This window comes from Taeniopygia guttata, chromosome 13 (genome assembly GCF_048771995.1).
Source record: "Taeniopygia guttata chromosome 13, bTaeGut7.mat, whole genome shotgun sequence".
Classification (NCBI taxonomy): domain Eukaryota; kingdom Metazoa; phylum Chordata; class Aves; order Passeriformes; family Estrildidae; genus Taeniopygia; species Taeniopygia guttata.
This window is the reverse complement of record NC_133038.1, coordinates 10642765-10667382: the sequence shown is the minus strand read 5'-3', so window position 1 is coordinate 10667382 and position 24618 is coordinate 10642765. Positions and strand designations below refer to the sequence as shown.

Sequence of the window (24618 nt, the reverse complement as noted above, 5' to 3'; positions counted from 1 at the left end):
CGAGGCAACCAGCCCTGTGACAGTGATGTCCCCTGTGCTGCCTCACAGTCCTTCTGACACCTTGGATGTCTGAGGTCTCATCTTTGTTTATTCTCTCCTGGGTACTGCCTCAGGATGCTTTTATTCCATTTCATACCCACAGTCAGGTGAGCCTCTCGCCCAGGTCACCCCCCTCCCTTTGCCATCTGTTCCCAACATGCAAAACCTGAAATAAGAAAGTGAAAATAAACATGCTTTCATGCAAAAAGTTTTAATGGTGCCACAACAGCTCCCACAGGCTGGTGTCTCACATGGTGGGTGCCAAAGCTTTCCTGAGCCCCTTTTTCCCCAGTGCCCCCCCAGTGCACGAGGGGCTGCAATCCATTTGGCCCCAATTAATTTATTTATCTACAGGCTACAGAGCTAAACATTAGTGCTATAAACTTAGATGAATAAACTTCAGAAAACTTAAAATGTCTTTAAATGTCTTGCTTTTTTTTACAGAAATACAAAATAAATAGCTTGAGGATTAATATAAAACAGGAAACTAATATATTCTTGTTTATTGACTTTTCTCCCAAATAGTACCTTAAATTGAAAAAACCTTTTAAAAAAATGAACTTCTCTTCATGGAAAAAATACTCAGCATCCCTGAATTTGTACAAGTGTCTCTGAACAATAAACTAAACATATTTTATTTATTCTCCTACCCATCACCAACTAAGCAAAGGTTATACATCCTACTGTTTCTAAGATATGTATGTAAAAATATTAATTTATGATTTCTCACTGGAGGTGACCTGGCTGTAACGTTTCATTGGAGCATTCTCTGTGCTGGATGCAGAAAGCAGACAGTGGAACTCCCTGCTTGGTTGTATAAAGGATTAGGGAACTTTTATTGATCCCTTCTGCCTGTGAGATCTATTTTGGCTGTAATTCTGATGCAGATAGATCTTCTTCCCCCTTTGTTACCCTTACAGTCCTGCTCTGCCTGACACTGGGGGTCCCTTGGGTGCTGCTCCCCAGGCACTCTTGGATCCATCAGCGCTTCCCATTGGGAACACGTTCAAAGGGATCAGCCTGTGGAGCTCCCACGGGCTTCATGGGCAATTTGGGGTTCTAATCACTGATCTCATGAATATTTGGAAGTTACTTTTTAAATGGGACAGATACTGAACTTTATGACAGAAAACCTGAAAAGTCTTCAGCTATGATTGCACTTCAAACACACTGTTTCACAAATTAACTGCAGTGACTGTTGGGCAGTGAATAAACCTCCTGAGAATGATAAATGTGTGATTTTTACACAGTCCCAGGCTGCTCTGGTGTTTCCAACTAAAATGTTTTGGAGCCAGTGTTTGCGTTCTTAGTTCTCAGAGGGAGAGAGGGGCTGATGGACTGAGTGCAATTCTGTTCACTTCTGGCTGTGCTGGGGTATGTGGATGTCTCTCAGGGACAGAGCCAGCTGCTTTCTGGTTCAGCTTTTAAAGGATGGCAGGAGTCCTCAGCCCAGAACCAGCACGTCTCCCCTGAGGCATTTAGCTGTCTCTGAGGTGGCACTGCTGAGTTGGACTCACTCTCTGTTTTGCAGCTGCTGCCACCTTTTATACCTGGGCACAGAGCATAATTTCAGCTTGTCGGTGTTTCTGCAGGAGCTACAATTCTGACAGAGAGCACAAAGAACACAGAGAACAGGTCTGTGCCCCGGAGGTTGCTGTGCCACTGAAAATCGCCGCAGGCAGACCCGGCTTTCCTGCTCCACAAGGGAAGGTCCAGGGGTTGTGGTGTTGTGACTTGTTTTATCCATTCCCTTTGTGTAGTTATAGGAAAAAATGTCCTTCTCTGAGGAGTCTCCATTGAGCAGTGGAGTTCCTCCCCCGGGTTTGTGTGCAGGTAACCGAGGATGGGATTTCAGGGCAGTTTTGGAGGGAGCACAGCTCCTCCTGTCAGGAGAGGGCAGCTGGTGCCTGCAGCAGGGCTGGGAACTGCCGATGGATAAACCAGCAATGGAAACGAAGTATGGAAACCAAAATCTGCCGTGCAGAGGTTTGACAGAGAGCAGGCACAGCTGTGAGCCAGCAGAGCTCTGCTCCTTCCCTGGGATTCACAGGAGAGTGCTTGGACTGGGGCAAGCTGGAAGGCAGAGCTGGTGGTGCTGGGGCAGAGCGGGGTCTGGGGCATGGTGAGCTCTGAGTTCTGCTCTCTGTTACACAGACAGCGTTTCATGCTTCTGAAACCCATGAATCCCACCTAAGATATTTACAACAGCCACGTCTGAGTGGGTGCGTGGTGGGAAGGGGCTGGAAGGAGCTCATGGGCAGGAGGTAGCTGACAGGCGACCAGAGGAAAACAAGCAATGAGAAGGGAGATTCAGTGCCCTCACTGCAGAGCCTGGGTGGCTGCAGTGATGGCAAAGCCCCTTCCATTGGCTCTTTGCCCTCCAAATCGCCTTTTAGGCTTCTGTGTTAAAATTCCTGGGCTAAAACCAATGAGAAAAGCAAGCAAGCAACCACCGTAATGAAAAATCTGAGTGACCCCCTCCCCTCAAAGGCAGCGTGAACCATCAGCCAGGAGCTGACCGATTCTGGTTTATGGTTTCTTTACCCTGAGGCAGGCAGGTAATGAGCCAGTGTTTGATCTCCGTGCCGTGCGGGGTGCCCGGGCAGCGGCCGGGGCAGGGCCGGCGCTGCGGACCGGCAGAGCCCGGCGCGCCTCCCCGTGCCCCGCAGCCCCGGGCCGGGTCCCGCACGGTGCCCGCAGCTCTCTGCGAGCCCCGGGCTCGCTGCCCGAGGCGGGAGCAGCGGGGAGGACGCGGAGCTGGGCGCTGCGGGAGCGAGGGAGAGGAGCAGGAGCGGGGAGGAAGGCCGGCGCGGGTTACCCGGTCAGTTCGCTGAGATGCTGCTGTAGCTCTTCTTGATGGGGAAGGTCAGCTGCCCCGAGAGGTCCAGCGACAGCGCCTTGGGGTGCAGCGCCCGGCGCGGGTGCAGGGGGCTGGAGCCCAGGCGCGGCGAGCAGAGCAGCAGCAGCTCGGGGCCCAGGCGCGGCTCGGGCAGGAGCCCCTCGGGCCCGGGCTCTGTCCTGCTGCGGGGCAGCCTCGGCGAGGGCTGCAGGCTGTGCCGCTTGGGCGGCGGCGGGCTGTGGTTCTGGAACCGCACCGTCTTCACTTGCTGCAGCGAGAAGGGGCCGGAGTCAGGCGGGAGCCGCTGACCCTGCCCGCCCTCCCCTGGGCCCTGCAGAACCGGGGAGGGGGCGGCCGGAGCCTGCGGGGCACAGCATGCCCGCAGGGAAGCCCAGGGTGGTGTGCGCTTGGTGGCAGGAGGCAGAGAGCCCCAGGGAGCAGCACAGCAGCGCTGGCAGCTCCCGGACACCAAGGAGAGCTGCTCTGGGAGCGGGAGGCAGCACAGCACCTGCCCTCGCAGAGCCGTGGGCTCTCTCAGCTGATGCTGAGCTGCCTGGGAGCTCTGAGCTTGGCTGGGCTCTTGGGGGCGTGTGGAACGATTTGGGCACCTCTTTGGGTCGTGTGGGAAAGGGAAGCTGTCACAAGGGCAATTTTCAGAATGGTTTTACCTTTATGAAATTTCTCTCTGGCTGCCAGAAGGGAAAGAAATTCCCATTCCAAATGGCTCAGCCCAAGTGACATGAGGGAGATGGAGGAGTTCTGCAAAGCTTTGCCTGACACTAGTTCAGTGGCATTTGCTCCCAGACTCACAGATTCTTGTCCAATTAATGACCTCGGAAAAGTCTCGAGATTTGCTTGTGACTGAGCTCTGTGACAGGGACAGAGCCCCTGCAGCGTCCCGCCTTTCTTCAAGGCTTAATTTGAACTGCTGCATCAGCAGCACCAATACCCGATTTCCTAAGGCACGTGTCAATCCCAGCTATTTCTATTGGAAGAAACGGGTGAGGATGGAGCAAAGCCCTCGAGGGATTTGGCCCTGGTTAGTTTTGGCTGCCACTGCTGGTTCCACTGGGATGCTCTGGGGCACGGGCGGGTCTGGCCGTACCTTTTCGGCGCCGTTGCGGGAGGTTTCTGGTTTCACCAGGATGGACGGCGGGGCCGATGCAGGCGGCTTTGGAGCTGCCTCGCTCTTCACCGAGGGGTCTTTGGCGTCCAGGATCACCGAGCTGCACACGGAGGGACTTCGGCTCTCCCCTCCCCTGACCAGCAGCACCGGCGAAGCCTCATAGGAGGAGTTTGGCCTCGCTGTCTCGTCCACGCCAGCTCCGGGAGGGATGCTGTGCGGAGGGGAGCTGACGTGCGGGTAAAGCTGGAAGTGCGGAGCTCGCCCCGCAGCCGAGGGACGCCTGAGGGAGCCGGTGATCTGCACCGGGGTCCCTGTCTGTCCTGGCCTCTGCAGGGATCCGTCTGGGGAGCAAGGACCACGGAAAGGCATTTAGTCAGGAATCCAAACCGTGCAGAGTGAGCAGTGCTTCCAGCCCTGCTCGCAGCATGCTGTGGGGCTGCAGCTCCCAGGGACCACCCCGTGCCCGGCCCTGTGCACCGGGACCGATTTCGGGAGTAAAAGCGCTGACAGTGGCCCCTGCCAGGGCACTGCTGCCTCCAGGATGGCTCCCCAAATACTCTTGGAAGTGTATCACAAAACAGTGTGTATGGGATGAGGATAAACCTTGCAGCCTCCTTGAAGAGAATACAACCACCGAGCTCTACACAAAGCTTTACAAGGAATTTTCCCACGCTGAGTCAACCCCCCTGGAATTCCCAAAGCAGCCAGAGTCGGGCCAGGCAGGGCTGAGGGACCATGAAGAGCAGCAGCCGGTGTTCTCTGGGGGAGTGGGTCCCCGAGTCCCTCCCGTGCCCCCCAGACTTACTCCTCCTGGTGCTGCCGCGGCCGCGCCGCAGCGGGGCCGGTGCCAGCGCGCCCCGCCCGGGGCAGGGGACGGGCACGGGCAGCAGCAGCGGCCGCAGCGCCCGGCTCTGCCTCGGGCCGGCCTCGGACAGGCTCCCCTGGGAGGACAGCGACGAGGTGGACAGCGTCCATGAGGTGTACAGGGAAGGCATCTTCGGCTCGGAGAGACTGGATTTCCTGTTGGAAAAGAAGGGCGAGGGCTGCTGGGCGCCGTCCCACCTGGCGAGGGACCCCTGGCCCCGGTCAGTTCTGGGGGGACCCTTGTCAGTACCGGGGGGCCGCCTTGCCATGGGTTCTCTGCGCAAACAAGAAGACCCCAAGTTCCACGTGTGGCCCCCTCCCCTCTCCACGTTTTTGCCTCACGTAGGAAAGCGCAGACCTGAAGAGAGGGGTGACATAGTTGCTGGGGAAGAGGCCGACCCTGCCGGTGACGAGGGACATGCCCCGCAGCCACCCGTCCTGGTCCTTGCCGAAGACGCGGACCCCTTCTCCCTTCTGCAGCTCCAGCTCGTCCGGTCCGTGAGCCGCGTAGGAGTGGAGAGCCACGCACCTGCGGAGAGAGGGTGTGAGGGGAGGCAGAGCTGGCGGGCAGGGCGGCTGGAGCCGCCCGGAGCTCCGGGGTGGAAGCGAGCAGGGCAGGATGCTGCCGGCAGTGCCCGGGGCCGCTCCAGCCAGAGCAGCATCGAGCGGCCGCAGGGAGGAAACGGCTCTGCACCTCCAGTGCTCCATCAGAAACACAGATCAGGGCCTGACAAGTACCTGTCCTAAGGCAAAGCTCTTGGAAGAGCACAGTCGTGGTGCCGTGTTCAAGATAGCATCAGGCAGTTCTGCCTCTGAAACCAGAGGCCTTGGATCTGCCTGCCTGGAGCGTGACCAGGAGGTGTTGGAGGCCCAGGGAAGAGCATCGCTCTTGCCGTGCCCTCCTTCCTCCCTCCCTCCCTCCCTGCCTCCTTCTCCTTGCCTGGAACACAAGGACTGGAGTCACAGCCTCTGCAGCCATGGAGAATGGACAGAGAAGGAGGCAGGAGGAGGTACATGGCTCCATTCCAGGGTAGTGAGGAAATCAGACCAGAAATTAGTCTGAAATCCTCCCTAGACCCTGCTTTTGTGATTCTAGGAATGGGACCAAGGGCTGAAGCTTTGTTCTTCTCTCTGACCCATGCATGAGCACACAGCAATACAGCAGCAAAAGAAAATAGTGCATTTTTCAAAAATTTTTCCTACCTGTTCTTTAAAGAACTTGAATTTGTCTCCAGTGTAATACATTTAATTGCACTGTTGTTTTTTTCAAGGGGAAAGTGATCTGCTCCAAGAATCCATGAGTTACAGCCCATCACTCCAAGCATCTGCAGGTTTGACCTGCTGGGCCAGTGTGTGTGAGGGGCTGCTCCCTCGGGCTCTGGCACAGCCCAGGTGGGCTCGGGGCTCTGCAGCAGCTCAGGCTGCTCAGGAGTCACCTCGAGGGGAGGCTCTGCAGCTGCTGGTCTGACACTGCGTCTGTGCAAACCAGGCAGCTGGTGCGGCGCTCTCTCACCTTCCTTCTGCAAATTATTTTAAGGTCTTGGGAGTTCTCTTGTCCTTTGGATTATTTGTGTGCTGGAGTCTTGGCTGACTGATGATGGTGTGTGTGGGTCCCAACACAGCACCGAGCTGTGGGTGCTGCTCCTGGGCACCAGCATTCCCACAGCCTGGCCCTGCACCAAGGGTGCCGTGTAAACAGCATGTTGTGATGCTGTTGTTATTTTAGATGCTTTATTAAAGTGCCAGGGTGATGAATCTTAACTTGATGTAATCATCATAGAGCGTTATCTGCAAATTTTAACTCTGTGAAAGTTTTCAGCGATTGGTTTGTTCAAAACACCAGTGGCCGTGAAGGTTTCAGGATAAATAACTAGAGGCGCTTAAGGAGTAATTTGTTTCTTTACACTTAAAAAAAAATTAACGTATTGTTGAGGAACAGGCAGAACTGTTTCTCCATAGAAATGCAGTGAGGCACAAAGATGCACTCAGCTGTGGTATCAGGTCTCTGCCACCCCTGCCCTAGACCAGCCAGGTACATTCCTACATGGATCTGCTCGTGGATCCAAGCTGTGCTCTGCTCTGTCTGCACCTGGCAGGAGCAAGCTCGTGGTGAGGCTACAGCGAATTACCCCCGTGCCCAAAGCACCAAGGCCTTACGTACAGGTAAGCTGGCCCATGGTGCTGCAGGTGGGGCAGGGTGACGATGGCTGCCGGGGGCCCCAGTGGTCCTGGTGTGGGGTAGTAAGAGGTGCTGACCTGTGGGAGAAAGGAAGCAAAGAAAAAAAAGTATTAATCTGGCTATCAGCTTCTTTCAGCCACTGGAGGAGCAGCTAACATTTGACTGGCTTCACCCACCCTTCAAAAAACCACCAGAGACACTTCAGGAAACAGAAGAGTCTGGAACATTTGACTTAGAAAAAGGCAGCAAGAGGAAGACTCAGAGTAATGAAATCATTTAGGCTGGAAAAGACCTCCAGGATCATCGGGACCCTGTGACCGATCCCCACCCGGTCCTTTCCATGCTGGCATTCTGCACCTGCAGAGTGGTGCCAGCCACCACAACGTCCCCTCGGGCTCTCACAGGGGCTCCAGGGAGGAGCTGCAGCCATCTCTGCTGCTGAGGGAACTGTGCCTTGAGCTGTGCCAGGTGTCTGCCAGGGCCACAGGGCAACTCCTTGTCCCTGCTGCACCAGGGAGGCCACGCTGGGCTGTCCCCACTCCCTGTCCCTCCTCATGTCCCGGCTGGGCTGGGGATTCTGTCCCCCCGAGGGGTCTCTGAGGTGAGACATGCGCTCTTGGGTGTCCTGTGCCGGGGTCTGCTGAGCTTCAGCAACGACCCCTGACCCAGGCCTGCCTGGGGGTCTTCCTGTTCTCCTTCCAAGTTTGGTTTTGTGTCCCTTGTGCTTGCTGGGCTCTGCAGGGTCCCAGCTACCAGACCTGTGGGTGTGTGCCACCTGGGCACACTCTGACCTGTCCCTCTGGCTTCTGCCCTTGCCCCTCTGGCTTGCAGAGCTGCTGGCAGCCCAGCAGCCCTGGGGTGGGAGATGGAGCACGCCGTGCTGCGCTGGGTGTGTGGAGGGAGGGTGGCAGCAGGGGAGGGCTGGGCGGTGGCAGCAGGCAGCCTGGCACCCTCGGGACGCTCTTCTGCCGGGCTGTCCCTTCTCCTGAGCTGTCCCTCCTGTCCCTGCAGCCGGGCCATCCCTCCTGCCACCCGGAGCATCCCCGGGGTGAGCAGCGGCCAGCAGCGCTCCTGCCCGTCCGGAGCAGCGCTGCTGTGCCCTGCCATGCCCTGAGCGGTGCCAGCCCTGCCGTGCCCTGCCGTGCCCTGAGCGGTGCAGTGCTGCCGTGCCCTGCCGTGCCCTGCCGTGCCCCGAGCGGTGCTGGCAGCAGCGCGGCTCTGCGGGCAGAGCTGCCAGCGGCGGCCCGGGGCGCTGGGGGCAGCGGAATGTCGCTGCGCTTGGATGGGGTTGGCATCCGTGATGCAAGCTGGGGCTTTAATCTCACCTTCATTTCAAATCTAATTTCTAGTGGTCATGTCTGTAATGCGGTGCTGGAGCACTGGCTTGGCAAGGACCTAAGGAAAAAGAAAAGTGACTCACCCACTCTGGTGCTCTCCAGTAAATTAAATTAATTAAAACACCCCAGCAATTCCAGCTTCTGTCTCAGACCTGGAGTAGCAGGTCAGCTTCAAACCTTCTCTACATTCTCGCTTTCTAGTCCAGGCAGGATTGGACCAGGTGTTCATAAAGTTGACTGGAAATTATAATTGTGTTTTATTAATTACCATAATCAAAATGCTTGAAATTTGGCTATTTGGAGTTTCTTTTTTCTGCATTGGAACAAAATGACAGCCTTTTGCTGTTTTTCCTGATGGAAATGTGTTGGAATGTCTCCTTCTGGGGGAAAGCTCCATGTTTTTAATCTCTGTGTTCCCCTGTGCTGGGAGCAGCCATCATTTAGAGCACCCTCAAAGCTGCCTTTGCATTTGCAACATGCAGAGGGGAAAAAACATTGCAAGAAATATTTTCGAGTCACGTATCACTGATTTCAGCATTCACTTTTGCTGATCTCTGGTGAGTACATTGCAAGTCCTTGTAAGCACAAAGGGTTTAATTCCCCGCCTCTCCTGCAATCCCTCTCTCGCCCCATCTCCCTTCCTGGTGTCACCAATGTGTCCCGGCACTGCTGACACAGGCAAGTCCCAGCTGGGAGTGTTCCCGTGCGGAGGAGGGAAGCCCTGCCCATCCCACCATGGGCTCTGGATACCGGGCCCTGCAAGGTCCCATCGCTTATGGCACAGGACAGGCAGCTGTGCTGGGGCAGCTGTGGGGCCTCGGCTCCCCTCAGTGAGTGCAGGGCTCAGCAGAGCCCTGGGTCAGACCCGGCCAGGGCAGGGAGGCAGCCCGGCTGTGCTGGGAAGGGATTCCAGCGGAGACGGAGGGCGTGGGTGCCCCGCTGCCCTCGCCCCACAGCCGCTTGCACAAGAGGCACATGCACAGGCACGGCCACCGCAGCCCTGCAGACTGGTTCTGGCTCGGCTGAGCCCGGCTTGGCAGCCGAGGGGAAGCGGGAGCCGCGGGAGGAGGCTGGGCAGAGCTGGGAATTCCATTTATGGGCCGAGGTGAGTCCGACCTGGAGCTCCTGGTGCTGGCAATGCCAGGCGGGCAGGACCTGGAGCTCCTGGTGCTGGGAATGCCAGTGGGCAGGTCCTGGAGCTCCTGGTGCTCAGTCACTGCAGCCCAAACCCAGAGATGGAGAAGGAAAGCCGCATCCTGTGCAGCCCCAGAGATGGCACGGTCTGCCCTGCAAAGCTCTGGGAGCAGCACTGCTGATTGGAAACAGGAGATTTCCAACCCTTCTCAGGCCAAACAGGTCCCCCTCTCATTTCTGCTCTTGGCAGTAGTTCACACTGAGACTTTTGGGGCTGTGAGACAGGATAAGGTTTCAGTTGAATTATGGAACCCCTGTAGGGTTTCGCCTCCTCTCTGTAACCTGGGATATCACATCCCAGCTCTCTGCAGGCCGTGCCCAGGACAAAGTGCCTGCCAGGTGTTACTGCCTGGACATGCACTACCAGGGCCTGCTCACTACTGGTGACTGCTCTAAAAACGCTTGGAGCAGCCTTCACTATGCAAGATGTCATATGAATGTAAAAAGCCCCTTTTTCTCCCATATCTGTGAAGATTCCGTGCTCAGACCTTTAGTCAGAGCGGGAAGAAGGAATGAGACGACTCTGCCTGGAGCGGATGAATTCCCAAAGGTCGGCCCAGGTCCCCAGCTCAGCCCCAGGTTCAGCGTGCCTCGGGATGACCCCGGGCTTGGGCTGGGCTGCCTTACCTGGAGCGGGGTCCCGCAGGGGAGCTCGTCCTTCTCGCTGCTCTGGGCGGCCACGGTGGGGTTGCTGGAGCTGATGAGCACCGGGGAGCTGATGTGCAGCGCCGGGCGCTCGGCGGGCGCGTGCACCATGCGGTTCAGTGTGTTGAGGGCCGTGGTGATGGAGAACTGCCGCAGGCTCTTCCGCCTGGAGTCGGGCACCTTGGCGAAAGCCGCCGGGTCCGCGGCCTTGGCCTTGGCCGCGCGCAGCGCCGCGCCCTTGGGCGGGGGGGACCAGCGGCCCTTGGTGGCCTGCAGGAGCTGCTGAGCGGGGCTGCTGGGCTGCAAGAGAGCAGGAGACGTGCTGCGGGTCCAGAGGGCTCAGCCTGCCCGGCCCTCGGCCGCCCTGCTCCCCTTTCCCCGGCGGCTGAGCTCGGGCAGGGCTCAGGCGGCCTTACAGGTTATCTGTGAAATCCTGGGGCTCTGTCATTCCTCCCATCTGCTGTCAGTGACAAACTCCGGGTGCAAAATTCCCAATTCAAAACTGACAGCAAAATTAAAATTGCAAAATTCCCAATTCAAAGCTGACAGCAAAATTAAAATTGGTTTTACATCTTGTGCTGAGACCTGAGGATGAGTGCTCCCCTGACACACTGCCCGTCCAGAGCTTTGGCTGGCAGGGGTGCCGGGAGAGCTGTACTCAGTAACTCTAACTCCGAGTTGGAAGGGATGTTTGGACTGGTCGGCCTTTCCCCATCTGTGCTGGTACCCGTGGGTGCATCCTGCAGTGAGGGTATGGCACGGGCTCAGAGAGGCCCTCACTGAGGGTGGCATTCCAGCAGGATTACACCCACCCCGTTCCATCTCCGTCAGCTCGAGCATTCCTGGCTCGATGCTGCTTCCAGTGACAAACTCCTGGGCTGCTGAGGGAGAGGCAGGCCCTGGGTCTGCATTCGGGCAGCGTTCACTCAGAACTTCTCGGAAACTGCTGATCAGGGTGTTGGTAGCACAGGGCATGTGGTGACAGCGTTTTTCACCACGATGGGTGCCAGAGGAATTAATCATGATTTACTGCTGACATTAATGAATTGCAAAACTTGAGATTCTCACCCACTCATGGGAGGCAATGTGCTCGATGCCTGGGATGGACAGGGAGACCATGGCAGGAGAGGTACAGGTGGCTCCCAGATGTCAGCATTTTACAACAGGGGTAGTTTTATCATTTCCCCTCTCCAAAATAAGGTTTAAAGCCCACAGTGTGTATGTAGGTACACATGTGCCATGGCCATCCTGTAATTTCTGTATGTGGGCAAACTGAAAATGTTTTTCTGCCTATCTAAATCCCAGGAAACATGATAAAATGGGGCACAAACTGCGTGTCAGAGCCAGGAGAGCCTCAAGTCTCCCACAGTAGCCCTACCTTTGCCTTCTTTAGAATTAATTTATAATTCCTTGGTGGCTGTATGTGTCCCTTAACTAACTTCTGTCTCTCAATGCTAGACTTGAATAAATCATTACTGAAGCTAAAATGATTTCATTAAATGAAAAGATATTAAAAAAAATATATTAGGGCTTCAAATAAGATGTTTTGCTTGTGTCCTCCTATAAAACAGCCACAAAGCAGAGCTTGCTGTAATTATAGGCATTACAGGTATTAATTTTATTTCTAGGAACTGGTGCCGGTGCCATATACACCCTACATCTCAAGCTAAACTGCACAACACAATTCATGTTTAGGCCTGTGCTGACAATATTCTGCCAGGGAGGGGTGGCTGGGAGGTCTCTGGAACCGCGGCCCGGCCAGCCGGGGCCACCTGTGTCATTCTCGGGGTGCTCTGTCACCTCTGTCCCTCTCGGGATGCTCTGTCACCCTGTGTGCCCCCGGGATGTTCTGTCACCCTGTGTGCCCTCGGGATGCTCTGTCACCTCTGTCCCTCTCGGGATGCTCTGTCACCCTGTGTCCCTCTCGGGATGCTCCATTGCCCTGCGTGCCCTCGGGCCGGCGGAGGGGAGGGAACTGCTGGCAGCAGTGTCTGAGGGGATGGGGGACCCCCGGCAGCAGAGAGGAGCTGCCGAGGGCCGGGAGGCAGCGCGGTGCCGGTGCCGGTGCCGCGGGCGGTACCTTGGGGATGCTCAGGATGTCCTTGCTCCCCGCCTTGTCCCGGCCCCGCGGCTCCGGGCTGTAGAGCGGGCGCGGCAGGGGCAGGTGCTTGATGACCTGCACGGAGCTGGCCGGGAAAACGCCGCTGATGCCGTTGAGCTCGCCCAGGTACCAGTTCTCGTCCAGCTGCCGCAGCAGCACGATGGTGTCCCCCTTGTTGAAGCGCAGCTCCCCGGGGTTGTGCCCGCGGTAGGTGTACAGCGCCCTGGCTCGTGGCACCTGCAGGGACAAGAAACAGCCCCTGCAGTTCCTCCACACAGACAGAGTTCCCCAAAAGCATCCGTAACTAATGAGAAAAAAAGGCAGAGGTCTAAGGCTTAAGCATGCATTTATTAGGATTAACTACCCACATCCTTCCTTGATGGGTTTTACTAATGAAGACAAGCTCCCAAATACTTATGCTAAGTTTGTATCAAGATGAAAAGCAGGCTGGACTTGTTTAAGAATATTAAGAAACAGTTAAGGCCCTAAACTAGTCTTCCCATGGGATCTTACTGCCTGCTAAAAGGGCTCCTCCAACACAATCTCTATTTTGATGGCCCAGGTATTTCTATTTCAGAGGGACCGGAGGTCATGGCCATCATCCAGCCGAGCTGGTGGCTGTCACCTGTCATGGAACAGAGCAGGGTGAGTGCGAATTCTGCTCCCGTGGCTCCATCCCTGCTGTACCATGTGTGGCTGTGGATTTAATCCCACCTTTTCCCGGGTTCCGGGAAGAGCTGGATTCCTGTTATTGCCCTTGCAGTGTAATGTGGCACAGAAGAGCCACGTCAAGCCCAGGGGAGATGCAGGGACGTTGTGACTGTGCCTGTCACACGGAAGGAAGGACCAGGCTCCCCTGGCACAGCCGTGCTGGGGTGCTGAGCCCTGCCTGTCCCTGGGCTCTGCGGGGCTGCTGCCTGCCCGCAGCCAGGGCTCCCTGCAGCCCTGCACTTCAGGGAACACCCCAAACCCGAGCTCCATCCTGCCCCTTCGCTGGGGCACAGCTGTCTGAGCTCCACGCTGACAAACCGGGAGCTGGATTGGCCCTGGCTCTCGAGCCCTGGCCAGCCTGAAGCTGAAGTGGCCGTGCCCGGGGACAAGAGACTGCCCCGCTGCTTCCTCACCGACTGCCCCGCTGCTTCCGCACCGTCTCTGCAGCTCTGGATTGTCCCTCTCCTCTCTTTAGAGGCTGCCAGGTGCTGCGGCATGGTGAGGACAGCGCCCTGCAGGTCCTCCAAGCCACAGTCACCCCCTCCCACTCATCTCCCAGGAGACTTCTGTAGAGTGGCACATTCCACATTTCCTGCCTTTCTCTGTGCATTTCCCCAAATCCACCCCTGTCTGTGAGCAGGGCTCAGGCAGGACTCCTGCAGGGCTCCCTCTCTCAGCCACTTTTCAGAGGACAGGAAGGCAGAAGCAAGAAACTCAACATTAGTTTCCAGAAATGCAGAAAATATCAAATTTCCCGTGGAAATAGTTAAGTTTTGGAAAGAGGGCATCTTCCAACATCCCCAAACCCTGATGCCTGGTAGGGAAAAGGAACCAAGAAGAGAAAAATTTCATGTACTGCTTTTACTTCAAAGTCTTCAAAATGGGAGGCAATTAGTTTAATGTTTATTTCTAATTAAGTCATTCTCTCTCTTAATTTGTGCTCAGAGTAAACACATGTGCTTGGCTCAGCGACACTGACACCACATTGCTGGGAGAAGGGAAATGGGGAAGGGGGCTTGGGCCAGTGCTGCTCTCCATCAGAACACCAGGGACCACACCTGTGGGGCCATGGAGAGTCCCTGCAAACACACACCTGGACAGGTGAGCTTTGCCATGAGCAAAACAGACTGGGGACAGCAGCTCTCCTTCAGAACCACGCTGGGACCGCTGGCATGAGGAGCACAGAGCTGGCACTGCCTCAGGAGCAGCCAGAAAACAAATGGGACTTTCACAAAGGGTGAGAACAGGGCTTGGGAAGGAGGAGCAGCAACGTCTGGGATGTGAGGGAACAGCAGGATGCAGCAAAACATTAAAGGCGGCATGAACGAGTTATGGAAATATATTAAAAAGAAGAGAAACTCTGAAATGAAATGCATACCTGGTGCTAACTGGGAACAGGGAGCAAGCAACAGAGTGCTGAGAGTCTGGAATATTCTTTCTTCAGCAGGCAGAGGGATGAGACAGCAGGGCAGGCTGGGATAAATACCCAAAAACCAGGTGGGCAGGCGAGTTTGTGAACACATCCCTCAGCTTGCATGCCCGGATGGTTGGATGAATGGGCTCTTTCTTCCTCTAACCACACTCACAACCTTCAGCTCTTCCCCTTCTTTTTAACCCTTTCCTCACACTTTTCTGCCCTTTCAAATCTCCCAACCCAAGTCAGCTTTTTCCAAAGCCCATAGGTTTTGATATTTTCAATTTTTTAAAATAAATTCTGTTTGGCTGCTCAGATACTGAGCCAAAAATATCCCATAGGTTTCTCAACTTTATTTAGAACACAAACTAAGCCTTTACCTACCCACAGGGAGCAACTAATGTGCCCTGTCACAAAATAAAGCTGCAAGCTGGAGATTTCAGCAGGACAGGCAGAGTCCCTGTTTTGTAGGGAGTTTTTGGGGTGTAGGAAAGGACAGCTGGCCCAGTGACAGTGACAGGCACGACACGGTGCTGGAGTGGCAGGCTCGGTGCTGGGCTGGGGGCCAGCAGAGCCCCTGGGTGCACACCAGGGACCAGCATCTCCCCGCTGTGGCTGCAGCTCAGAGCTGAGCTGAGCCCGCCTCAGCTCAGGTGCTTTCTGCCCACTCCTGCCTGTCCCAGATCCTCTGCAAGGGATCTGTTTTGCTTTATTTAAAGTAGGTTAATTGCAAAGGCAGAACCCGGGGTGCTAATTAAGCTGAGATAAAGGCGAGGAGTGCCTGGAGGTGGCTGAGGGCAGCCGGAGGCTCTCCCGGGCCAGAGCGTGGCCCTGGCAGGGGGAGGAGGACCTGCCCTGTTCGGTGGAGTCTTCTCCCGTTAGCGTGTCCAGCTGCTTTCGTCAGTCCAAAGCAGCATTTCAGTTTAGCAGGGCAGCAAAGTGGATTGCACACAGGGTCTGGTCCCTCGAGCACTCTTGGCATCTATGTGAGCACAGAAAACACTGGGAGCAGCTCTGTGGAAAGCTCAGCTGAAGGCTGCTGGAAGTTTGGTACAGTTTGGCTGCTCAGCAGCAGAGAGAGTGAAACTACAGCAAAGAGACCCATTTTGGGGGTTACTTTTTTCAATGTCGCCTCATTTTCCTGATTTTGCCCTCTGTTTTCTCCTCTGTCATGCCTGAGTGAGACCCAGGAGCTCTCAGAGCTCTCAGAGTGGCTGAGCCCCGGGTGCCCCTTGCCTTGGGCTGCCTGGAGAGAGCATGGGGGAGCCCTGGAGAGAAGGCAGCAGGTAACACCAGGTAGCACCAGGTAACACCAGGTTAACATCAGGTAACACCAGGTTAACACCAGGTAACACCAGGTTAACACCAGGTAGCACCAGGTAACACCAGGTTAGCAGGAGCAGAACCCCCTTGCATCAGCACCATCTCTGGGGAAGATGCTTTTCTCTCCTTGGCCACTCTGCCAGCAGGGATGGTCATGGCAGATGTACTTCAACTGTTTGTCCCCATTCTCAGTGGATTTGAGGCCAATAAGGGAGAAAAGATTTTATTTTTTCACTATTTTTGGCATTTGGCATCAGTTGTGTTGGGCAGCCATCCAATGCCTTTGAGTCTCCCTCTGCACAAAACAAAGATTAAAAATACATATATGTGTGTGAGGAAGCAGTGTGGGGCATCTCTCCCTAGCAGAGAAATGCTCTCTGTGGTTATTTAAAAGAGCAGGTTATAACTCCTCATGAACCACCCCAGAGCATGGGAATGCACAAACAGAGAAGGGAAAGCAGCGTGTGGCTCTGGCTGGGGAGGGGATCACTGGCAGCAAAGCCAGGAGCACAGGCAAGAGGAGAGGCTGCTGATGGCAGCTGGGAATGCCCCCACACCTTGTCCCAGGCAGCTCCCTTTGGAACCAGCCGAAGGAGCAGGGTGCCAGCAACAGCTGCAGCCGGGATCCCCCGGCAGCATGGGGCCAGGAGCGTGGCTGGGCTGCAGCCACTGACCCCTGTCCCCTCGGTGACACCGCTGGGGACACTGCTGGGACCCCCCGAGCCCCTGCTCCGAGTCACCAGCACCGCCGGGGAGGCAGGGCTGGGACGGGCACCAGGGATCCCAGGGACAGCTCCTCGCTCTGCTGTCCAGGGATCCCAGGGACAGCTCCTCGCTCTGCTGTCCAGGGCTGCTTCCTCCTGAGTCACTGCCCCTGCCTGACCTGGGAGCTGCCCCCTGACCTGGGCAGGTGTCCTGCCTACCCCAGCAGGGGAATGATGGATCAGGAACGGCCTCAGATGGGCTTGCACTGGTGTTTTCCCAGCTGGGACTGTCCTAACCCATGCAGGGAATGCCCTGGAGCAGCTTCCCCCTGCGCCTGTCCTGCTGAATGTCTCTGCAGTAAATCCAAGGGACTGATCCCAGCCTGGGATCAGTCTGGGAGCTGCCCCAGAGGGAGGATGTGAGTCTCTGGGCAGTGTGGATGTCTCCCCTGAGGCTCTGGGCAGTGTGGATATCTCTCCCTGAGGCTCTGGGCAGTGTGGATGTCCCTCCCTGAGGCTCTGGGCAGTGTGGATGTCTCCCCGTGGGGCAGCCAGTGACTCCAGGACAGACCTGAGGGCACAGCCCGTGCTCCTGAGAGCTGTGACTGACACAGAGAACATGGAGCGGGGTGTTATCCACCACTGGCACAGAAGGACTTCAAACACTGGCTTTTTGTAGAGATGATCAATAACATCTTCATCCCTTCTGATTCCTGAGACCTGCCTCCAACATCCTGCCCCCACTGCCCATGTCTCCATGGCATGAATGAGCTCCATCACCTACTTGTGTGCTCAGCTAGCACAGTTCAGGGCTCTGCAGGATCCAGGTGGATGAAAAGAGCTATTTGAATGCAAATTAATTGCCATTACAATTCTGTTTTTCTGCATTTCAGCAAAGGAGATAACTTCAGCCTTGTCACAGAGAACAAAACCTTCAAAAGTGAACTTGTCATTTCAATCTCTTCACATAATTATATTCTGAGGATTCAGACAGTTGGGTGGTTTCTGCATTATTTCTTCCCTGAGGAGGATTGTTCCTGTCTTCCAAGCACACGTAGACTGTGTGCACCAGGGAGAACAAAGCCAATCCCTCCTGCTCACGTCAGCCCTGGAGCTGCCCCACTCCCTCCTGGGCTGGCCATGGCTAAGGCTGGGGGCCACCTGCTCCTGAGCCAAGTGGCTGTCATGGGAAGGTGCTGGAGATGTGAATTGTATGGATTTAGCTGGTTTTGTGCTGCTCCATCTGCACGGCTGCAGCTGCTGGGGCAGTGGCAGAGGCACTGGGGGCACCCACCTCCTGTGCTCACCCACAGCCCTGGGGTGCCACGGCATCAAGGCTCGTGTCACTCCTGAATGTGGCCTGGCTTTGGAGTGCACGGGTGACATGGAAAATGGGGGAAATGATTGAAGGAAACCCAGGGCAGCTTCTCTGATGGAGAGGATGAGAGACACTGAGGCAGCACGGCCGGCAGCAGCCCCAGAGGAACGCCCAGCCACGGGCTGGGGATGCCCCAGGGCTGCCAGGGAGGACACAGCTGGAGCAGGCTTCACTCTGCCTGTGTGAACCAGGGGGACGTTCAGGAGAGCAGCAGGAATGGCCGGAGCTGGAGCTGGACCTGAGCCTGCTTGGCTCTGGGTGCAGGGCACAGGAGAGCAGGACAGCTCTGCGGAGGACAGGGAGGATGAGGCAGGGGCACGTGGGCACTGGGGCTGCAGAGGTGCACCAAACCCTCTGGCAGCTCTTGGCTGGCTGCTGCTCTATCAGATGAGCCCGTGCTGCCGTCAGCAGGCCCGGGCAGTGGTTATGTTGTGTGTCATGGGCTTAAGCTGCACGGAAAACAAACTGTGTCAGCCCTCGGCGTGCCCGGTCATGATGCTCTGCCTCAGCAGCGCTGCTCTCAGAACCGGCTGTTTATTGTGCAGGGAGGAAACCTGCATCCTGCTCCATCCTGCTGCTCCTGAGCCCTCTCCCTGCTGCTCCAGTGCCCTCCCTGTGCTGGGAAAGGAGCGCTGATGTGGCTCCTCAGCCGGCGCTGCCAGTCCTGGGACACGCGGCCGCCTCTGGCAGCGGCACCGGGCCGGACACGCTGCAGGCCGGGGGAGCTGGCAGCAGGGAGAGCTGCCCATCCCTCGGGAGCCCGTGCCTCCAGCCCTGGCACACTGCAGAGCTGCAGGGCACCGTGCCCCCTCCCCACTCCTCTCTCCACAGGGAAAACCACAACCCAGGGACAGCGGCCAGCAGGCAGCAGGATGGGAGGGGGGCACTCAGACTTTGGGCTCTGGCTGACCACGGCTCTGCGCAGGTGAGCTCGCAGAGGAGCCCTGCTGTGCTATTCCTGACTCGCCATCTGAGCCTGACTCATTGCCTTGGAAACAAATTAAAACACTTTTATGTGTTTGCAGCTCGGTACCTAATTTTGTAAAACCAGGGAAACTGGCTCCTGCTGTTGGCCATGGAGGTCTTTGGGCTTCCACAGCCAGAGGTATCACCCAGGAGTGCCCTGTGCTGGCTCTGTTGCTCACACAGCTTTTGGGCTGTGTGTTGTCCATCAGCCTATGTTGACCTCACTCTCTTTGTAGTAGATAAAAGTGCTAAAACTATATGCAGAGGGAGAAAACTCACCAGTGCCCGGCACAAGGTGCCAGCAGCACTGTGGGAGCAGCTCCTCATTCTGCTAGGATGAGACGAACCCTGATGGAACACGCAGGAGGAGGAGATTTGGGACAAAGCCTTCCTCCAGAAAGGCCGTAAGACCACACAGAACTATGCGGCCAAATGAAGCATCTCCAGCTGAGGGGCTCTGTGGCACATCCCCGCCAAGCCCAGCAGCTGCGAGGATGCTCTTGTGGGAAAGGAGCTGGCACCAGCACCTCAGGCAGAGCCCAGGCCTGGCAGCACCCGCGGGTGTGTGACATCCCCAGAGCGCCCGGCCAGCCCGAGGGGATGGGACACACGTTTTGAGGTCACTGCTGTGACTACGCAGGAACTGCTGGGGGTCCTGGGAGGGTGGGAAGGGGGCTGGCTCACTGAGGGGCCAGGAAACTTGCCTCTGCCAGGTGCAAACATGGAGTTTGCTTTGAACAAGAATTCAAGAAGCTCCAGCAATCCAAGTCCTGTCTATCAAAGGCAGAAAGGAGTTGGAGATGACTCTGGAGAAGAAAATACCAAGACGCAGGCACTATCTATAGACGTCCGTGTGAAGGTGGGACGTTGGAGTGCAGGGTATTTTTATCCCAATAGAGGTGTTATCTGTCTATCTCCCATGAAATGCTGGAAGGGGGTGTTGAGCACTCAGTTCATGCAAAGAGAAAATAGCCCAAGTCACATTTAAATCTGCGTGGTCCGTGTTTTCCTAAGGCAAGCTGTCACACTCGGAACTTTTTTCCTGTGGCTCACTGTCCCATGTTTGTTGCATGACCAAGTTCAGCACCCAAGCAGCTGTTGAGTGCCTGGATGGAGTTTTTCCGTGTGCAGGGTGCAGCTGGGTCACCCTGCCCCCCTGAAGCGGTGTGGGAGGTTCGTGCACACCTCAGCACACACGGTCTGCTTGCTCACCAGCTCACGCTGGGCAGCCGCCAGGTGAGGAGGAGCTTCGGCACAAACTGTGACCACACCTGGCACATGCCAGGGGCGGTTCCGAAGAGTTCAAAGGCTCCAGCGTGGCTCGTTTATGCATACACCTCCCAGCAAGGCCCTTTATTCTTAAATTCCAGACAGTTTATTATGTGAGATTCTGCAAATCCTTCATGCAGCGCTCCCTGCGCTGGTGCTGAAGCTCTGAAGGCCTGGCCAAGGAGCAGCAGTGGGGCAGCCGTGGGGCGGCTGTGGGGCGGCCGTGGGGCAGCCGTGGGGCAGCTGTGGGGCAGCTGAGGGGCAGCCGAGGAGCAGCCATGGGGCAGTCGTGGGGCAGCTGTGGGGCAGCCATGGGGCAGCCATGGGGAGGCCGTGGGGCTCGGGGCACAGCCAGGCCCCGCTCACGGCTCCACGTGCACAAACCCAGCACGTGCCCACACCACGTTAGCTCGTAGGAAGTGGATGCAAAAGGCATTTAAATGCCAGCAAATAAATCGCTTGGGATGGGCTGTAATTAGAAAATTCCCTGGTTTTTAACAACTGGCTCTGGGAAATTCCTGACCGCAGAGCCAGGGCTGTATTTGTGCTAATCCAGTGGCTCCGTGGGGGCCTGTTCGCTCCTCCTGCTCTGAAGGAGAGGAGCTCTTGGCTCACTGGGTGACGAGGGATTGATTTTATTTTTTGCCTTCATGGATGCTCATGAGCATGAAGAGCAAAGAGCTGGCAAGGAAACATCTCTGCTGAGAGAGAAACTTTGATCAAACTTGCGATGTTCTCAGCTCCAGGGAGTAAAGGAAGTTTATTTATAGAACTGCCTTGGTAAAACCAAAGGCTGGCCCCCATCCTGGCTGGGTGGTGGCTCTGGCTGCAGAGCTGTGTGAGGCACGTCAGTGGTGTTTGCTTTGTAGCACAAGGGGGTGGATAGCAGTGGGGTAATTAGCACCCCTTGCAGATTGGGGCAGTCTGTTTTTGGGGAGCCCTGACCTGCTGCTGCAGCAGCACATGCAATTCTGAGTACCCAGGGAGAGCTGTGGTGGGCTGAGCAGCGCTGCAGGGCAGCTGCTCTCACTGATTCCTGACAAAAAGAATCTGCTCTGAGGTGCACAAGCATCTGGAGGTCTCTGCTCACCCAGACTCCTTCAGGTGACCCTGGAATCAATCCGTGGGGTAGGGTGATGACAAGTCACCCTCATCACTGTCTCATCTCTGCAGTGCACGGGCACTTTCAACTGCTGTCACCCAGCTGAGTGCCAGCTCAGGGGAGGCTCCAAATCCATTAACATCCCACTGGAGTACCCAAAGTAACGTCTGGGCCTGAATGCAGGTATTTAAAACCACTAAAACCAAAATGTGACTAATACGGGGTATTCTTCACCTTGCAGCAGAGGATTCCAAAGTGTTTTATAATTGAGTAACTAATTAAGTCTAAGAGTATTTCAGTGTAATGGGTTTTATATCCCTTCCCAGAGAGGCACAGGAGCTCAGAGGGCTGTCCCAATGCCAGGGAGTCAGCCACAGCTCCCTCAGTGCTCACTGGCTCTGCTGATTTCCAGGAGTTTGGTCTTAAGTTGGTCTTAAAAGCTTTTGGGAGCTATGGATGGATGGATGGATGTTGCCATCGTATACCAGCAGTAAGTTCCTGCCTGTCCTGAGAACCAGCTAAAGAAACATGAAACGAGTGAGAGAGAAGAAAGCCAGACAAGTGTATTTGTGCTCTTTTATCTAGGGCCAGGAGAGTCCAGCTGGAAAATCTGCAACCTTCTCCTTGTCAGCTGGAATGCTGCTGGGGATGGCAGTGACTGAAAGCCGTGGCTGTTGGAGGGTTTGTCCCTTGCAGAACGGCCCCAGCAGCTCCCCGAAGGGCTGGGGGCTCGCTCAGAGAGGGGCCCTGTGAGGGAGCCCCTGGAGCCCAAGGACCTGCTCACTCTGCCCTGCCCCTGCCCCAGGGGCTGCAGCCAGCAGAGTCCGGGCTGGGCAGTGCCACCCACCCTGTGCCCCGCTGGGCTGTGCCAGGAGTGCTCCCGGGAAAGGACCTGGTGCCTCGGGCTCAGGCCTGCACAGCGAGAGGGGAGCACCCGAGGCACGCCTGGTTTTGGTGTGTGATCCGTCCAGATCCCTCATCAGCACCACAGAGATTCCCTGGGAGACACGTGCCAGCTCATACCCACAGGACACAGCAACACCTGCAGGGCTCCAGCGCGGGCACAGCGCCTGCGCCGCGCCTGCCCGGACCCCACAGCTGCCCTGGGCAGCCTCTGGGCTCTAAACCCTTTCAGCCAAGCTTTTGAGTGCTAGTAAAAGCCTTTAGAGACATTGTACAGAGCAGCTCAGGTGAGAGAAGTGGAAATCCAGGAATATAACGTGGGAAAGATGAAGCCACAAGTCTCTACCCTAAACTCCAACTCAGCCAAGCTCTTTTAACAGATCTACTATCCCGTCCTCATTATTCAAGAAACGCTTCTGTATTGTTAAAGAAAATGACGGAAAGAACAACGTAGAATTTTAAAATTAGCCTAGTAAGTCATCCCTAGGTACAGTCATAAATGAGTCAAATTTAATGTCTTTAACTGGTGAACTTCCAAGAACTTTGGAGAGAACAACAGCAGCAGCATTGGGCACAGCCCCCCCCCTTCTTTTCCAGTGCAGAGAAACTGAGGTGCAGCTATGGAAATACCTTCTCCACCACTAACAGTTACAGCTCTGCAATTACTGACTTAATTGCTATCAGTCAAAAGCAGCGTGTTGCCTGAAAGTCCAAGCACCTGAAATGCCCTCAAAAGCCAGGAAGCATCTGAAAACTCTGGGAGAAAAGACCTGCTGGGAAGTTTTTGTAAGAAGGGCAGGCTGGCTTTGCCTTAGCCTGGGAGCCAGTTTCTGCTGTGGTGAGCTTGAAACAGTCAAATATCACATCGAAATAGCAGCCAAATTTGCACACAAAACACTCAGTCTCACTTCCAACACTCAGCAGTGCTGCTAACAGAGAACGTTCCTGGCTCTGGGCACACAGCAGGAGCCTTTCTATGCTCATGGGCAGAGGAAAGAACTGAGAACCTCCTTACCCCCTCCATGTGGATCCGAGGATTCGTTGCCAGCCGGTGCTGGTGCAGCTGCAGCCCCCTGGGGACCCTCCTGATGGAGGCGGGGGAGGACAGGAGCCCCGACCTCTGGACCGAGCCAAACCTGGTGACGTTTTGCCCACACCTGACTCCATCCAGGAGGCGAATGAGGAGCAGGTTGGAGGGCAGCTGCTCGATGCTGCCCAGGACGAGGGTCCTGCACTCGGGGCACCGCAGCTCCTTCTGGGATTTCAGGATCCTCTGCAGACAGGGCTTGCAGAATGTGTGCTGGCACGGCAGCACCTTTGCTGTGGCGTCGAGCTTTTCAAAGCACACGGGACACTCCAACAGGTCAAGGAGAGCCAAGTCATCCATCTTCAGCGCAGAGCCCCTTGGGGAGCGGAGCCGGGGCCATCCACGGCCCGCATCCACCGGAGCCGCCTGAGATGCCTTCCTGGAGCAGCAGAGCCCGGCTCGGGCAGCTATCCTGCGCGGAGGGCGAGGAGGAGGAGGGAGCGCGGAGCAGAGCTGTTGGAGCGCGGAACGCAGCCACCTACACCCCGAGCCGCGCTCCCAGCCAATGTGCGAACTCACTCGGCAGCCCGCTCGGAATGAGTCACTCCTGACTCAGCTGGGGCCCGGGGAGGCTCCGGGCTGCGGCCGGGCCGGGCTCCGAGCCGCGGGTCCTGCGGCCGGGCAGAGGGTCCCGAGCCAGGCCGGGGCAGCGGAGCGAGGGCGGGCTGCGGCGGTCCTGCTCCGTGCGGCGGGGCTGGCAGGGCAGGAGCAATGCAGCTGCTCAGGAGCAATCCAGCGGCTCAGGAGCAATCCAGCGGCTCAGGAGCAATCCAGCAGCTCAGGAACAATCGAGTCCCTGAAGAACAGCAGCCCGAGCAGCGCTCCGGCCGCCCCGCCGGCCCGGCTCTCCGTGCCCGTCTCCGCCGCAGCTCTATAGAAACTCCTTCAGCTCGCCGGGGCCACCTGGCAATGCCGCGGGTGGCTCCGCAGTGCCATCCTCGCCCGGTTTGGCCGCCTCAGCTCGCGGAATCAACCCCAAGCGATTATTCCTCCCACGGCCCGGAGCCGCCCAACCTGTTCGGCTCCCGGCCGCGGGGCTGAGGCCGGGCGCTCGGCGGGCTCAAGCCCGGGCCTGCAGCGGCCGCGATGTGCCCAGGGCACAGGGCAGCCCTGGCACCGGGGCTGGCACGGGCCTGCTGCGGGAGCGGCGTGTGCCAGACCCGCTCCGGCCCCGGCTGCCCGCGCCCGGCGCTCCCGCCCCGCGGCCCCGGGGATGCGCCCCTCGCCAGCGCCCGCCCCGTGGGACGGGCACCGGGACCGGGACAGCGCCAGCACGGCCGGGCTGACCCTCGCAGCCTTCTGGTCCCCCCGGTGCCGGCCCCGCGCCCCAGCAGCTCCCAGTGCTCCCAGCTCCGGGCCGGCCGGCCATGGGCCGCTGCCGGGGCCGGGCGCTGAGCGTGGGCAGCCGCTGCTCCCTGCGGGCAGCGCCCGTGGCCG

The 24618-nt window shown here is 56.9% G+C and overlaps 1 protein-coding gene across 1 annotated transcript; it reads right to left on the bottom strand.

The window, feature by feature from the left end:
• Positions 1 to 234: 234 nt before the first annotated feature.
• SH3RF2 (SH3 domain containing ring finger 2) lies at positions 235 to 24385 on the bottom strand. The gene is made up of 8 exons (XM_030284197.4): positions 23110 to 24385; positions 12304 to 12561; positions 10206 to 10523; positions 7030 to 7124; positions 5227 to 5397; positions 4810 to 5024; positions 3984 to 4345; positions 235 to 3146 (listed from the first exon to the last, which is right to left on the bottom strand). Exons 1-8 carry the CDS (start codon positions 23479 to 23481, stop codon positions 2862 to 2864), a joined length of 2076 nt encoding a protein of 691 aa, XP_030140057.4. The 5' UTR covers positions 23482 to 24385; the 3' UTR covers positions 235 to 2861.
• Positions 24386 to 24618: the final 233 nt, after the last annotated feature.